The sequence below is a fragment of the Hemicordylus capensis genome, chromosome 4, assembly GCF_027244095.1.
Source record: "Hemicordylus capensis ecotype Gifberg chromosome 4, rHemCap1.1.pri, whole genome shotgun sequence".
NCBI classification, from domain to species: Eukaryota; Metazoa; Chordata; class Lepidosauria; order Squamata; family Cordylidae; genus Hemicordylus; species Hemicordylus capensis.
Window position 1 is genome coordinate 133,067,861 of NC_069660.1, and position 12,595 is coordinate 133,080,455.

A 12,595-nucleotide genomic window follows, 5' to 3' on the forward strand; every position below is an offset into this window, starting at 1 on the left:
TTGAGCTGTGGTGTGTTTGACAGCAGTGTGCCTTCCTTCCCTCCCTCTCTCTCTTTTTAAATGGAATTGTGCCTCAGGAAGAAAAAGGTTGGTAAACATAGGCAGTAGACTTTGCTGTGCATGCATAGAGATCTCTTGGGTTATATTAAAGCCTCCAGCACAGATTCCAGACTGGGGAACAGAGACAATCCGGGCCCAACAAACCTTATCTGGATCAGAAAATGGTTCTGTCCATCTGTAACCATAGCACTACTTTACAGCCACAGAATGGTCCCAATGATATTTTGTAGAATGTCATTTATTGTCACTAAATCAATAGCATTTCTGAGCAAGATAGTGTTGTGTACCGAAAAGATTACCTAATAGACCAATATTAAAAATATACTTACAGTTTCGCCCCGCTGTCCTGGATGTCCAGGCAAGCCATCCTTGCCAGGTGGGCCCTACAATAGAAAACAAAAACAGTGGAATGGCCTTCTAGAGCCAGCTGATTCTGAAAATAAGATGTGATCATGCCTAACAATCATAGTGATCTTTCCAGCATGTCAAGCTGCCCTTCAAATGGAGTGTTACAAATGCTGAGTGGCCATCCTTTGTTAAGCTGATTGCTGGCTCCTGGTCAGGGATGATCACATTTCCTGAATAGGAGCTAATAACTGGAAATTTCTCTCCCTTGCCTTTGGAAGGCCACACCCTTCACAGCTAAAGAAGGGGGAAGATAAATGCTGTTGCTGCAGTTTGAGCTGAGAGACTAAGAGTCACAGAAAGGATTTTTTTTACAGCCGGCCTCAAAACATCCCAGCAGTGGTGATGGCGGGATGGAAGTAAGTTGGGCTTTACTCTTTGGGGGGATCTGATGCAAGATCAGTGGCTTTGCTGCCTGCTATAGAAGCCCATTGCTTTCAGTATGCTCTGCTTATAAAACAAACATTACAAAGATATCATTAATTCTTTAGTGCTCTCTTCGCTAAAGGAAACTAAATCCTTTAACGCTGTCCCTGGACCTTTTACTCCTTGGACAAGCAGGGAGCACTTAACAGTACTTTTCTGCTTTGGTGGCTATCGTTTCATTATCTGTTTCTCATTCATTTATACAAGAATGTTTGCATAATGATTTCTCCAAAGGCAATCCAAATTCATAAGTATGCTAGCAATCTTTTTGTTGTCCTTCACTTAACTGACAAACGATCACTGATGGGATATTATGGCATGACATGGGTGAGGCATGATATCAAAAAATATACTTCCAAAAGCAACAAAGAATGTGAAGTAAGCAACCAATTATGGCTTTGGGTGTAAGTATACATTACCCACATACATACATAAACAAACCCTTACAGCTGCTTCTATACAAAGGAAAAGCCTCTGCTTCTTGAAAAGAAATATGATTAGAAGGCGAGAATTGGAGCAGAGAAGTGATGGGCTGCTTTCCCTGCACCCCCCGCCCATGGATTCCAATTACATATTTGCAAAATGTATATCTGTTGATCTACAAACCTGTAGATCGGAGCATTGGTTCACTTACCGTGAAAGCTTCTTCTGGTTGCTGGGGTCAAGGACATCTCTATGGGTTATATCCCTCACAAGCTCCGAGGCAGGACAATTTTTATTTGCTAACAGGTTAAAAAACATGCCCACTCGAGCCTGAGAGAGATAACCCCTCCCTATTTCTTTCGGGCCAAGTCACATAAGGCATCACAGCAAGTGAAATACATAAGCAAATAGAAAAATTAAAAGGAAAGATAAGAAAACAAGGCCAAAAAACAGTCTCTAGCAAGCTAACCATGAGAGTCACTGTAAATTTTTCATTGTGTCCTATGAATTCTACGTTGCCAGACGTACTGCTATATTGGATAGATGGTCTCCCATGAATAGACAAGAGTGCCAAGCTGGGTGGGCCGAGATGTTCTTTACTCCAGCAACCAGAAGAAGCCTTCACGTTAAGTGAACCAATGCTCCGTTCTCAGTTGCTGGGGTCAAGGACATCTCCATGGGACACACCAGAGCTTGTAGTAACCCAGGGAGGGAGTGCCCTTGTCTATTTCTGGGGAAGCACCCACTGCTGCACTCTTCTTCCAAAAGCTGCTTGGGCCGAGGCATAAGAGTCTATTTTGTAATACCTGGTAAATGTTGATGCACTTTCCCATGTTGCTGCCCCACAAATGTCTTGTACTGGGGCATTAATGGAAAATGCAGCTGATGTTACCGCCAACCTAGTTGAGTGAGCAACTATATGTGTAGGAGGTCGAAGACGTTGGGCCTCATACGCTAGCGATATGCAGGCCTTCATCCATCTCGCAATGGTAGAAGATGACACCACCTTTCCCATGGATCCAAGAAGAAAAGAGACAAATGGGGAGTCCATTGTTCTAAAGGAAGCCGATCTCTTAATGTATCCTTTGAGACAGCGTCGCACATCCAACTTGTGCCACTGTTTTTCTCTCACGTGCGTTGGATGTGGGCAGAATGACAGCAGAAAAACATCCTGAGACTGATGAAAAAGGAATGTCTAACTTGAAAAGACAAAATTCGTAAAGGTATATGTGCCAAAGGCTCAAAAGGTGGGAACTGCAAGGCCCTTAAAACCGTGTGTAGGTTCCATGTAGGGAACCTATGTACTGTTGGTGGTGATAACAAAGTGGCCCCTCGTAGGAACCTCTTCAGATGGGGATGATTGTGCCAAGATTTCCCTGAAAAACTGGAAATTAGTCCCACTAAAGATGCTGCTTGTCTCCTTAGCGTGTTTGGCTTCAGGCTGCGCTCTAGCCCTTCTTGGAGGAATTGCAATAGATGTTGAATTGATGCATTGCCCCTAGGTAATGAATGCCGTGCCATCCATCTCAAAAAGGCCATCTATGTGCATTTATATATTCGATCTGTCGAGGGTCTATGAGATGACAATAAGGTCTCTAGCACCTTCCCAGAGTATTCCTGTTGGCTCAGTAATCTCCGCTCAGTTTCCAAATGGCAAGCCATAACCAATCCGGATTGGGGTGATGCACCCAACCCTGTAGGAGAAGTTCTTGGTACAGTGGAAGAACCCATGGCTTCGCAGCTGCCAAGTGAAGATGTTCTGCGAACCATGGCCTCCTGGGCTACCAGGGGGCTACCAAGATCACCCTTGCCTTCAAGAGATGTATCCTTCTCAACACTCTTGCTAATAGCGGTGTTGGAGGGACCGCATATAGGAGGCCATCCGGCCACTGAGTTGATAGTGAGTCTATGCCCTCTGCTCCCCTGCATGCAAATCTTGTCATAAATCTTAGAAATTGAGCATTCTGCTGTGTTGCAAATAAGTCTATGACAGGTGTTCCCAGACGCTTTTTGATTTCTTAGAACATCCTTGGATTCAAGGTCCATTCGCCTGGGATGAGGTCCTCCCAGCTCAACCAGTCTGCTGGCTGATTTTGGTCTCCCTTCATATGGTGGGCTGTCAGGGATCCCAGGTGTCTCTCTGCCCAGCTGAACAGCAGGACTGCTTCCTTGTGAAGAGACCTTGAGAGTGTGCCCCCTTGCCAGTTTACACGTGCCTTTGCCGTTGTGTTGTCCATCCTCACTATGACATGGTGGCCTTGAAGGAGCTGTTGGAAAACCTCTAGGGCTAGGTGGATGGCAAGCGACTCCAGCCAATTTATGCTGTGTTCCTTTTCTTGTGGTGACCAAGTACCCTGGGCTGATAGCTGTTGGCAGTGTGCCCCCCAGCCCCTGTTGCTGGTGTCCGTGGTCACTATCAGTTTGGGTGGGTCCAAAAACTGCTTTCCTTGTAATAGATTTTGAGGTACCAGCCACCAACTGAGGGACATGCATACCTGTGGTGGGATATGAAGCAACATGTGTCTTTTCCTGGTGATGGCATATTGGTATTGCAATAGGAACCACTGTAGAGTTCTTAGATGGAACCTTGCCCACGGGACCACTTCCAGTGTTGCAACCATTAGGACCAAAGTTCTCGCCAGTGTGGTGAGTAATACCACTGGTGCTGCAAGCGCCTGGTGTATCTCTGTAGTGATCATCAAGTACCGATCCCAAGGCAAAAAGAGACAGTCCTGAACAGTATCTATTATCATCCCCAGGTGTTGTATCCTGTGTGAGGGTTCCAGCTGACTTTTTTCTTGATTGACTAGGAATCGTGATCTCTTAGGGTTGTTGACGTAGTTAACATATCGTGCTCCGCTGTGACCTTTGAGCGTGATTGGAGAAGATGATCCAAATACGCAAATATTCGGACCCCCTGGAGGCATAGATGTGCCGTGATTGGCGCCAGTACCTTTGTGAACATATGAGGGGCCGATGAAAGTCCGAATGGGATAGTGGTGTATTGATAGTGCCGGTTAGGGTTAGGGCATATTGGAACCTGAGAAATCTTGTCCTGATGGATGGGTATATGCAGATAAGCCTCCTTGAGGTCTATCGATGTCAGGAGGTCCATATGATGAAGAGGCTCTGCTACGGACCGCAGCGTCTCCATCCGGAAATGTTCGTGTCTTACGCATCTGTTTAAGTACCTTAGGTCTAACATGACTCTTCTCGACCCATCTTTTTTGGGGACGGTGAACAAGATAGAATAAATGCCCCTCCTGGCTAGATGGAACTGGTTCCACTGCACCTATGTCCTCCAAATGCCGAATCATTTTTAATAGCTCTGTGTGTTTGATAAAAGAGCGAGAACGCGGTGTTGGAAGAAACCTGTGGGGAGGAGGGGCATCCAGTTCTATCTTGTAGCCTGACTGTATGATTTGTAGAACCCATTTGTCCATCGTGGACATTTCCCGTGTGTGGAAGTAGTCCAGCAAGCGGACTCCTAATTTTGCTGTGCCTGAGTCATTGCTGAGGCTTGGTTTGCTTGCCTAAGTTAAAAGATTGTCTCATGTTTCTGAAACCTCTAGTAGAAGCGCATTGGCAGTTCCATGAACCACATTGGGTTCTGAAGTCTCTATTCCGGCCCCTAAAGGACTGGAATCCATAAAAGGGCTGGAAAGACTGGAAAAGACTGGGCACTCAGTTTTCCTTGGTGCAGATGGCATAGTTTTCCTTTTGTCCCTTGACTTGACTAACCTTCAAGGCAGCATCTCCAAACAATTTAGTGTCATCATAAGGTACTGATGTTAAATTGTTCTTTGAAGTGGGGTCCACTTGCCAGTTTTTCAACCACAAGTGCTTTCTGCCCGCAACAGACGCTGCTGATGTCCTTGAGGAGAATCTAATGGAGTCCAAGACTGTGTCCACCACGAAGTCCTGGGCCTTTTGGATTTTTAACAACTGTTGTCTCAGTTTTGCTGAGTCCGAAGGTGGTTCATTGAGTAGATCATCTACCCAGAGGAGAGAAACTCTACCCACCATTGAAGCAGCTGCTGCTCAGTGTGTAGCCAGTGATGCGTTATCGTGCAACCTTTTAAGTGCAAATTCAGCCTTTTTATCCGCCTGGTCCTTCAGCATAACCTCTCCGTCCCTAGGGACCAGCGAGCCAGATATCAATTGTGCTACTGGACCATCCGCATTTGACGTCTTTAATAGGTCTAATGGTTCTTGTTGGAATGAATAAAAACAATTAGCCACCGCCATTGGCTTCCTGTTTGTTGTGGGTAGTAGCCATTCTTGCCTAACGGCTTCAGTAAAGACTTCGGGCATCGGCAACAACATGTCCTTATGTCTAGCTCTGGGGAATACCAAGTTCCCCTTAGCAGCAGGTGCTGGCTCTGGTGTAACCTTAGATTGTAGACCTATAGCAGCAATTACTTTGGTCACAAGGGGGTGAAAATCGTTGGAGACAAACACTGTGAGATATTTGTTGATTCAAAATCCTCCCCTCCTGACCACTCACCCTCTTCCTTATCAGGCCCAACATCGGTATCCAGATAGTCTGCATCTGACCTATCTGTTCCCTCCTCATGACTGGCCTCTAAGTCAATGGCAGGCGTAGCAATGGGCTTGCATTTTGAATGCAGCAGGGACCTGGGATTAAGTGCATCTGGTTCCCCAGATTCCTGACCCGACAGAAGAATGTTGGACCCGAGTCATTTGTCTAGAATGAGTGGGCTTATTGCTTACCTCAGCAAGACCACCCTTAATATGCTTCTTTTTGAGTTTCACCTTTTTAGGTAGGCTGTCTGAAGCAGTAGAAGTGGAACTGTCAGAAGGGGAATAAGCCCCCCTCTTTCTCCTTGACTTTTTGGGCCTCTTCTGTGGCCTGACCTGGTGTATAGTCTCTAGAATGGACCTGACTGGGGACTAGTCTCTCACGCGGGTTTTAGTACATTTTTCTTAACCCGCTGTTCCTTGCCAAAGACCCCGATGCCCCCTGTTACCTCCATTGCCCTCAGGGCAGTGTGCCTTGAGGTCACTTTCTCAGGCGCTCATTCTTTTTGTGCCAAGACAGCACCATCTTGTGCGGTACCCGCCATCTTCGGGGCCATCTCTTCTGCCGCGCCCGTGTTTTTTGATATGAACAAGGCTCTAATTTTCTCCAGTGGTGGAGGAGGTTTTGGCAAAGTGAGCAGTTTTGAGGGCTTAAAGCCCACCTCCAGGATGGACTGTGCCTCCAAGTGTCCCTTCTGAGGTTGCGGCTGTACAGTTTGAAGGGCGCACTGGGCCACTATGCTGTGAGTCTCGTGGCCGTTTGACAGGAGACTTGCTGCGGCTCCAAGGCAGCCGGCACCGATGCTACAATTGAGGCTAAAGAGTGGGGCAGTGAGCCCGGAGTTCTGGTTGCCTCTGGAAAAACTCCTCTGTGTCCCTTTCCTTTGAGGACAAGAATCAGTTTATACTGTCCAGCTCACTCCATTTAATGGGGAAAGGGGAAAGGCAGGGACAAGTAGGGGCAGAGAAGGCATAAAGACACGAAAGGAAAGTTTTTAAAAAAAAAAAATACAGAAACTCAGGAAATAGAAGGAATTTAGAGGGAGGGATGAAAAAACATGTACAATATATAGACCAGGGTTTCTTAACATTGGGCCCCCAGATGTTGTTGGACTACAACTCCCAGAATCCTCAGGGGCAGTGACTTTTGCTTGGGGATTATGGGAGTTGTAGTCCAACAACATCTGGGGGCCCAAGGTTAAGTAACCCTTATATAGGCAATAGAAAGGTCTTGAAGAGAGAAGTTATTATGCTGCCTGGAGCTGCACAGGACAGAAAGAACTAGGGCGGAGTTATCCCCCTCAGGCTCAAGTGGGCATGTTTTTTTCTCGATTAGCCAATCAAAACTGTCCTGCCTCGGAGCTCATGAGGGATATAGCCCATGGAGATGTCCTTGACCCCAGCAACCAAGAACTGTTTGCTCTATCCTGGGATACAACAATGGCTATTCAATGTTCCCTCGCGCTAATATGAGTGAGACCAGGAAATTATTACTCATGAATCATTCTGTAAACCAAGGATAATTTTTTTAAAAAGGGATGGTGGATCAATACTTCAGGCTAGCTACATACTCATTTTACACCCCAGCACAAACCCCATCTACAAGGGGAATTCAAAAGAGGTTTCTTCCTTGCATTAGGGCAAAATCAACAATGCAGCCCATTGATTTGAATTGAACTGATCGATACCACTAAGGCAAATAGGATCCTAAAAGTTTTGAAAGGCTATACATTGTTCCAACTCAGTGAATGCTTCGGTTCCATTTTTGAATATGGCATTTTAAAGTCAATAACTCAGCTAGTATGTGTAGTGCACTCATTTTAGTGATGGTCTGCCAATAGCAGATCACATACTCTCTGATTAATTTCAGCATATTTTGCTGGGATTGACAGAATGGAGATGGAGAGTGACCTCTAGTGGCATCTGGTCATCCCTACAGAGAAAGCCATTCTGCAGACATTTGTGTACCAGGTTGCTTGTATCATGACAGATAGTCCTCAATCTTATTCAGAGCACACCCAGTATTTGCAGTAGTGACAATGTGTCCACAATTAATGCTATCATATCGAACTCCATAAAGTATATTACACAGAATGATAAAAGACGAGTTTTAATTTCAGTTGCAGCAGTGATACGCCACACTTTTTAATAGACTACAGATGTACTGAGTCTAGGATACTCTGTGTTCTTTCAGGGTAATATTCTTTTGATCGTTATCTGTACCATTTCTATTGCATTCTAACTACTATATCTCCTATTGTTCTTATCCCATCTCCAAGCAAACACATTACATTGTGGGTTAGTTACAGTGCAGAACCAGCCCATTTTTAGCTGCCTACTCACTGAATGGGGAACTGCTCTGGGCTAATTTCATGATGTCTGAATTCATTTCTCCATTCACTATAACAGACACAAAGCACGTACTCTGTTGGCCCTGGGCTGTCACTCTACCGTTTTAGCTTTTTTCATACACTAGCAAAATCAGCTTATGTGTGCTGCAACATGGCTGATTTCTTAGCTTCTCTAATCTAATTCTGAGGCAACCAATCTCATGATAAACATGGAGCAACCGCTCAAATGGTACATTGGCAGTCACTCTACATTTTTCAAGCATGATTGAGCTCACAGGCCATTTTTCAACATGCAGGCCAAATCAATTGAGCCTTGGCCCTCTTCCCTTGGGAGTCTTCCAAGATTGGTGGGCTAACACAATGGTAACACTCTTGTGGAAGTGCTTTCTGTGGGAACTGGTGCTTCCATGTGGGAGCTGTTCACACCATCACCATGATAAAGGGCTCCTGTGATAGCCATGTGAACACATGGAGGCACCAGTTCTCATGCACAGCGCATCTCCATGAGTGTTGTCAGGCCGTGAGCCCAGCAAAGGAACCCAGGCACTCCCTTGTGTGAAGCTTCAAGTTTGCCTTGACTGGGCCTCTACTGTTTGTACACTCAAACAACACAGACTGTGCACAATTACTGGAGGATAGGTCCCATTAAACTCAGTGGCCAACATGCAGAGCAGCATTCTATCAGTGATCCTAACATCCTGTGGCATGCAGCGCTAGCCCACTTTCACGCAAGAGCACAAATACTTTCTGAAGCTCACTTGTGCTCCAGAAGTGCTCTGTCAGAGAGAAAATATGTCATTTGACCCTCAGCAACATTTTTCAACTCTAAGAGCACTTCTAGAGTGGGTGCTCTGGAAAGTATTTGTTCTCTTGAGCAAAAACCCCACAATTCAGTATGCAATAGTACAGGTGCCACTGCTCAGTATGCAATAGTACAGGTGCCACTGCTCAGTGCTGTTGGATGTTAGGAGTGCAGACAGTGCACTTCTGCAGAAGTTGGCCACTGGGACTTACTTCTGAGACAAACAGTTTAGGATTGATCTGACAGTTGCGTATGCAGTCACACGAGAGTGTGGCTAAAGCAGACAATTTGGAGAAGGAAACTGATATAAGGGATTAAACCTCCTTCTACCAGATATTCCTCACTAGTGCTTTAGGTTATGTTCTCCTGTGTTTTAGGTTCTTTACAGGTTTTGGACTACATGGATAAAGAATCCTTAACAATTAGCATTTGCTACATAATCATGACATTTATTTTTAAGAAAATACTTACAGGAGGCCCCTTTGGCCCAGGAAATCCAACAGGTCCCTGAGGCCCTTGTGGTCCCTAATATTAATCAAAAATCAGAAGAAAGAACATATTATTAGTTATAGCAGTAGCAGCAGCAGTAGAAGCAGTACCATGGAAGCAGTTCAAATATTTCAGAGAGAACCTTGTGATGTAATAAACCACTTTGGGACAGGGGATGGGGGGGGGTCAAACCTATGCCTGTCCATTTATAGCACTAGCATTGCTGCAGAATGACCCAAGTGAGAGATACTTTTGTTTCTGTAACTATATTCAAACCCAAAATAGTTGTATACAGGGTGACACAGTACAAGATGACTATATCTCTGTTTGGTGTGGGCTGTTTAGTTTTAATACAATATCAGGTGCAAAAATGATGTTAGCAATTTCATTAATACAGTTTGGTTCAAACAGTAAGGGCACCCAATACCAGCTTTAGAAATGTTCCCATCTCGGGCAAAAAGTCAAAACGATAGTCTACCTCTTCTGCTATTTTTTTTTTTTAATCATCCATAGAAATGGAGGTAGGAAAAAGAGACTTCTCCTTTAGTCTTCCACTTGAAGCAATGACATCACCTTGCATTCTAGTAAGGCAAAACCATGAGACTATCATCCCTTATCAAGTAGCTATTGCATCCACAGTAAAGTCTTGACTATTTAAAAGCACTTTATTTTACTATTCTTTTTAACATATCTCACTGCAGTCTGGAATTAAATGAAATGCATGGCAAAAGTCAAATTACAGCTGTCTCTTGCAAATGAAAAAAAAATGCATGAGATGTATGCAGAGAAGCAGTCTCCATGCAGGAGCAGGTAAAACGGGGCAAAAAGCAAACCTGGATCCTGTTAAAATGTGATTATCATTTATATATGGTTCGTGTTCAGCCAGGTAGCTGCTCAGCAGAGGTTTTATAGTACTATCTACAATTCCTACACTCAACTGACAGCATTACAGCAGAAAACAAATGAAGGTGCAGAAAACTGCTTGCAAAGCACAAATGCTTGCTTGAAGTTAGAATCACCTTAAAGGAGAAACAAATGGTTCATTGCCTGTTGAGAGCATGTGAAACACTTTGGTCACGTTTTTGAAAAAAAAGGCTATATGTAACAAACACAATGAGGGTTTGTTGCTATTTGTATTTCTTTCCCTTTTCTATTTTTGGTTATCAAAGCATGACACATTTTAATGAAAGAAATAAATTGCATTTTGCTTTCATTCACAAGATAATTTACCAATTTCAAGCCCCTGGGGTTGATGGGTCATGTGAAATCAATGATGTAGAATACCAACATCACACTGTTTGATATTATAGTGTCATTTTACTGACTCCTTTTCCTCCTTCTCCTTTTCCCCTTCCATCACTCTCCTGGTTTCTTCTTTTCCATGTCTCTTTGTTAGTAAAAGCGGGGGTGAGGGGGCTCAAGTACTGGTATGGTCTTTTTAAAGTGGGTGTGATTTGTTTGTTTATTTATTATAATAACTCTCATTCAGGATTCTTATGGATGCTCATCACTAAAGGGAACACAATGAACATTTTCCAAAGATTTTCCATGCCGCATCTGGCAGCTTCCATTCCTTAGCTCTCTGCCAGCTTTCTTGTTTCTCCAGAGGTGCCCATCTTCTTTTGGTGTCTTTGTTTCACCATATACATGAGAGCCAGCATGGTGTAGTGGTTAGAGTGCTGGACTAGGACCGGGAAGACCCAAGTTCAAATCCCCATTCAGCCATGAAACTAGCTGGGTGACTCTGGGCCAGTCACTTCTCTCTCAGCCCAACCTACTTCACAGGGTTGTTGTGAGGAGAAACTCAAGTATGTAGTACACCGCTCTGGGCTCCTTGGAGGAAGAGCGGGACATAAATGTAATAATAATAATTTTAGATTTAGATTTAAAGAGGATGACTGAGAGTGAAAAATAGTATACTTGCTGTTTGTCCTGCTTTGGAAAGCAAAATTCAGTAGTGTATGAATTTGACAGATACGCCTGAAATTAGGGTAGACTCTTCTATGAGGCAGGCTGAAGCGGTCACCTCAGGCACAAGTGCAAGAAGGGGCACAGTGGTGACAAGTTAACCCTCCATCACCATAAAGCACCACTCAAAAGGACTCCTTCCCACCTGCTGCCAGCATTCTTCCTCACCTTGCCGGGGCATGCCTCTTCTTTTCCCCATACAATACAAGCTAGGTAAGGCCCTACCACCATTGCCTAGCTTGGTGACATAGTCTGAGAGTGCTCTCATGCTACTGCTGATGTTTCAGCAGCAGGGCCTTTGAATGCTGAGCACCCCACCATAGAGTGGGGGGCTATCATATTGTCCTTTACTTCAGGCAGCAAATTGTCTGGTTCACCCTTGCTTGAAATGAAACCACCGAGAAAGACAAGATAAAAACTAGCGGTGTGCACAAGCTGTTTAGTGCTGAACCGATTCACCTTAAACTAGGCCGGTTCAGAAGTTCAACAACAGACCAAACTGCGGGCAGTTCAGTCCGAGATCAAACCAAACCAAGCCAGGTTTAGGCAGACTACTGTGGCACTGAATGAGCAGCTGTGGGGAGCGGTGAGAGATAGTAAAAGGGATCCTTTTACCACCAGTACACTGCCCACACTGCTGCTTGCCCCCTAACGCAGCCCATACCTAAAGCGGGCATGCTCCTCCCTCATTTATCAGGGCACTGCCAAATGGGTGGGTGGCTTGGTAAACAAGGGAGAAGCTTGACTAATTTAGCCATGTTCTGCATGGAAGGGGTGGCGGCAGTGCAGGAATCACGCTTAGCGGTAAGGAGACCCTTTTACTATCTCCTCTTGCAGAGTCCCCTGCCCCTGTACTTGTAAAAGGGAATCCTAACCGAATTCCCCTTTACAAATATTGGCCACTGAACCTGTTCAGTCAAATGTACCCGGCTGACCGGTTTGACCAAACCTATTCAGCAGCAGGCAGTTCAGCTCGGATTCAAGCCAAATGGTGTTTGGGGGTTTGTACACACCCTTAATAAAAACTCATTGAACTGGACTGGATGGTACTTTCCTCCTCTCCCAATCCCATTATTTGGCCTATTGTGTGGAAGAACAGGAGCACCCTTGCTCTTTCCACCCACTCTGA

At 44.9% G+C, this 12,595-nt stretch overlaps 1 protein-coding gene across 5 annotated transcripts in view; it reads right to left on the reverse strand.

Annotated features, from left to right (window-relative positions):
• COL11A1 (collagen type XI alpha 1 chain) overlaps window positions 1–12,595 on the reverse strand; it is a 382,842-nt gene that overhangs the window by 125,605 nt on the left and 244,642 nt on the right. For all 5 annotated transcript variants that reach the window (XR_008306906.1, XM_053249173.1, XM_053249172.1 and 2 more), the window contains 2 exons: window positions 9,481–9,534; window positions 390–443 (listed from right to left, as the gene is read on the reverse strand). Coding sequence is in view for 4 of the 5 variants with exons in the window: in XM_053249173.1 (XP_053105148.1) it covers window positions 390–443; window positions 9,481–9,534 (108 nt within the window). In the remaining variant the exon portion in view is untranslated. The remainder of the gene's footprint in view (window positions 1–389; window positions 444–9,480; window positions 9,535–12,595) is intronic.